This window comes from Oryctolagus cuniculus, chromosome 9 (genome assembly GCF_051225735.1).
Source record: "Oryctolagus cuniculus isolate XC-2025 breed Fujian yellow rabbit chromosome 9, ASM5122573v1, whole genome shotgun sequence".
NCBI lineage: Eukaryota > Metazoa > Chordata > Mammalia > Lagomorpha > Leporidae > Oryctolagus > Oryctolagus cuniculus.
Genome location: NC_142875.1, coordinates 108,713,897 through 108,718,407, shown reverse-complemented (window position 1 = coordinate 108,718,407; position 4,511 = coordinate 108,713,897). Strand labels below are relative to the sequence as shown.

Here is a 4,511-nt window from a genome sequence, read left to right as displayed (position 1 = left end):
GATCCTACCCTACAGCAGAACTGAGCTTTTCCTGGAAGCTCAAAAGGAAATCATGTAGAGGACAGAAACAGAAGCGAAGCTAGCAAAATATTAATTGGTTATGGTAATGTATTTGTTTTATTTGGCCTAACTCATTGATAATCCAAGCTTGGTAGCTGTTTCTTTCAGGTTGAGCTTCAGTTCTGATCTTCTTTATTATAAACATTAAGAAGAAAGAGCTTACATGGAGTTTTGCTTATGTGTGTCAATTAAGCAAGTGAAGATCAGGTATGAGGACCTAACTGGCTTTGTTTAGGGATTCTACAGATCTTGTCTCCATTTTAATTTATCTTAAATAACCTAGACATGGCTGGCAGTTCTATAAGAAGCACAACTCTTTAAAAACACTCGGTGCTTTACCAATTTGATTTAAATTAGTTTCTCATGCTAGCAGACAATTTGGAGTTCTTTTCTATTGATCCTTCTTGTATTCTGCATATTTCATTGCTTTTTTACCCCATGTGCCTTTCTCTTTGGATTTAATAGCAGATACTTTGAGCATCTGAGAGTTTATCTGGAAAGAGAGATGTTTAGCTTCTTCGTCTTGGGTTACTGAACTGAAATTATTTATTGCATGTTTGAGTACTAGTTGGATCTTTACCTATAAATGAAATTCAATCAAAAGTATTAACCTGAGTTTGAGAACAATATCCTTGAGATTATAATAGCCTAAAGGCTGAGTTCTAACCAGGCTTTGATGTGCAAATATTATTTGGTTTTGAGAGCAATCATCTCTTCCAGTCCTACAAGATCACAAGTTTCTAGACTTTTTGGTAAATTCTTATTTATTTACTTATTTTAGAGGCAGAAAGAGAAAGCGAGCATGTTCATATCTACTGGTTCACTCCCCAGATTCCTGCAATAGCCTAGCCAAAGTGAGGAAACTATAATACTCTTACCTGGTCATCACCTACTGTCTCCCAGTATTTGCATTATCAGGAAACAAATATTTGAAAATTATAAATATACATGCTAAGAAACTATTACAGGAAATATGTTCTATATACTATATCCAATATACAGCAAAATAGAAAATATTTTCATAGTTATTTTGTTATAAATGAAATTTGCAAATAACCAAAGATTATATACTTAAACTATTTCATGAATACCCAAATGGTCTATAGTTCACCCAGTGAAGTTTTATGAGGGACAAAATATGAGAGGACTTTAAAAAGTTCCTGGAGAAATGAAATCAACAGATAAAACAAAAATATAAACTTTGTTCTCAATTTAAGCCCTATCAGTTTGAGAAACTTTCAAAAGTAAGGTATAAGCTATTTAAGGCATTCCTAAAATAATGAGAATCCTGGAAATTTAACAGTGTTAATGTTTTTCTTACAGTAGTAATTAAAGAAAGATGGGTGCTCTTCAAGAATTTTTTTTCAGATTAAGAATTGAAATGAAGTCAGGAAGAGCCAAATAAGGTCTATAAGGTGAATGCCTAATAATTTTGTTGTGAAACTCTTACAACATTGCCCTTCTTTGGTGAGTGGAATGTGCAACTCCAGGTTTGAACTGCAGTAAAGGCTGCTCCCAAATACATTTAGATCTGGCACCAGCAACGTATTCTCTTCTTCACAGAGGACAGCTGTCTTTTTTGCCAGTTGCTGGGCTTCATCCAAAGCATGAAACCCCTGTTTTTAACACAGGCTTTTGTCTTTCCGTTTGTTGTAGCATAGTCGCCCTCTATCCCTGCAGTGGGGTTAGCAGCCTCAATACCAGCTGGGGTTAGGTAGGCAAGTGGCACACAACAGGTACAGAGAGGGTACAGCATTCTTTGAGGGTGCTGATGCAAGCACCTGTCTGAGAACCCAGACCACCAGCCCAAAGCTTGGAGCTGCCTTTAGCAGAGTGCACCTTGTAAGCACCACCATCATTTTCAGTTTTATGTGAAGAGGTTAGAGGGAAAATGCATAAGATCTGAAGATATTTGGTGCCAGTGGGGTGTAGGGAGAGAGGATGGTGGTGAGCACTCTGGAGAAGTGAGAGGCAGGGAATGAAACATAATGATGCTCTTTGTAGATGAGTTTCTCTTCACTCCCAGTAATGACCAGATTAGGCTATAGCTCCACAGGAAACAAAAAACTCTTTAGAAATAACATAGCTTACCTTTGGGTGTATTATATATCCTCAGTGATAGAACAGTGACACACTATATCATAAGACTATATATTTTATGATTCACTCTTTTATAATCTTTGTTCCTCAGGACTCAAGATGTTGCAGACCATTTTTCAATATCTTAGACAAGAATAAAAATACAAAACAGCCAAAGGAAATACTCAAATATCTTTATTTGCATGTTGGCAAGTTCGAGTTCAGCTTTGCTGCATGATCATCTATGAAATATTTCAATGTACAGTAAGGACATAGATATCAGAACAAGTATGTGCAGATTAAGTTAGCAAGCCTTGGAGATTTTTTAACTTGACTTTGGCCTAATGATTGAAGAAAGATCAGGAAGAAAAGGAAGAACTTAAGTGTATGTTTAGAGTATATTCAAAGCCTTTTGTCCAGCAAAAATCAGGAGTGATATTCAATTTGAACTTTCTCCATCTGGATATGGAAAGCGCCCCACAGAACATCTTAACTCTCATAATTGTTATACAATTCATATTTGGGAATTTGAGCAATGGATTCATGGTGCTGGTAAATTGTGTGGACTGGATCAAGACAAGAAAGGCCTCCTCCATTGATAAAATCCTCACTATCTTGGCTACCTTCAGAATTGGTTTAATCTGGGTAACATTAGTATATTGGTTTGGAGCTCAGTATCATTCACCTTTACTTATAACTGAAACACCATTAAGGATTATTGTTTCTGCTTGGATATTTACCAATCATTTCAGCCTCTGGTTTGCTACAATCCTCAGTATTTTTTATTTGTTCAAAATAGGCAATTTCTCTAGTCCTAGTTTTCTCTATCTTAAGTGGAGAATCAAAAAAGTAATTCTGATGATACAACTAGCAACCTTGATCTTTTTGTTTTTAAATTTGATACAGATGAACATACATATTACAGATTGGATACATCAAGATGAAGGAAATGCAACTTTGGATTCCAGAATTAGTGGTTTTTCAAAGTTTTCATATCTGGCCTTATTCACTTTGACTATGTATAGTCTAATACCATTTACTGTTGCCCTGATTTCTTTCTGTTTTTTGTTGTTCTCCCAATGGAAACATCTCCAGAAAATGAAGTCCAATTCCAAAGAACACAGAGATCCTAGGACCAAGGCTCACATAAGTGCTATAAAAAGTGTGCTCTCATTCCTCCTACTCTATGCCAGTTTCCTTCTGTGCCTTATTATTGCAAGCATTCCTAGCATATATCAGAACCACCTGGCCTATAGTGTTTTACAGAGTATTAAAATGATCTATCTTTCAAGTCACTCATTTATTCTGATTCTGGGAAATCCTAAGTTAAGGCAGGCCTGTGTTCTGATGCTGTGGCAGCTGAGATGTAGGCTACAAAGATGAGAAACACAGCTCTGTAAATCATTCGGACTACAGATTATTGTCAGTTCTAGATTTTTAAAAGCAGACTATGAGGAGTTTAAAGATAAAGGCTTACCTTGATTTCTATTAATTAGGACATTGTAGATTCTTCAAATGAGTATCAAAATAGCATTCAACCTTAAAATGCCACATATTAATGATGTGTATTTCTACATTATGAATAACTTGAGACTTATTTAAGAAACCATTAATCAATTCCAGTGTGATTTAAAAATACATACCACTGCACTTAAAGATTACTTATAAACTTTCAACCTTCTGTCTAGTAATGGCCTCTCAGTTCTAATTCAGTCACTGGGAATGAGTATTTGAAGAAACTGTTTCATCATGTACTCCTATTTAAGTGACAAATTAATGTAACCATATGAAGGTATCTTTCCTTCCTGTTTCATATCTTTGCTTCCAAGTACCAGCTGATTGCACTGTGAATGACGTGTGGTTAGTGGATAATAATAACTGCATGGGAATGTCAGTAGCCTACTGGGAGGAGATGACTTAGAACGGCAGACCTCACACCCAGCTATGCAGCCATCTACTGTGCACAGCTTGGCTCCACTGTCTGGAAGCCTCCACCTGGCTGAAGCACTGTCTTTCCCTGATGGACCATCTTGAGATTCTGCTTCATTTTCAGTTGATGGACTCATTGTCTTTTTCTAACCTCCACCTGCAGCTACCCTTTCCCTTCAAAAAAATCACTTTTTCCTGCTTGTGGGAGGGAAAGACCACATTTTGGATCTAGAGGTTACTCTTTCCCAATAGTGATGGCTTTTTGAAGTAAGTCCTTTTCTCTTAACGACTCCCGTCTCTGGTGAATTGGCTGTCCAACAGCAAACATCAAAGGCCTGATTATTCTGCCTGGTAACACTAAAATATTATTTGGACCACAGGCATGGAAAGTTTGGATTTAGAACTAGTGCTAGTACTGATATGATGGGAAAATTGAGAACATT

General features: G+C 36.6%; 1 protein-coding gene across 1 annotated transcript; it reads left to right on the top strand.

The window, feature by feature from the left end:
• The first annotated feature begins 2,604 nt into the window (after positions 1 to 2,604).
• TAS2R13 (taste 2 receptor member 13) lies at positions 2,605 to 3,966 on the top strand. The gene has a single exon (XM_002722154.4). The coding sequence runs from the start codon at positions 2,605 to 2,607 to the stop codon at positions 3,520 to 3,522; it is 918 nt and encodes a 305-aa protein (XP_002722200.3). The 3' UTR covers positions 3,523 to 3,966.
• The last annotated feature ends 545 nt before the right edge of the window (positions 3,967 to 4,511 follow it).

Bases quoted from the DNA above. Each gene is read 5' to 3' on its own strand.
- TAS2R13 (XM_002722154.4), top strand. From the start codon at position 2,605: ATGGAAAGCGCCCCACAGAACATCTTAACTCTCATAATTGTTATACAA.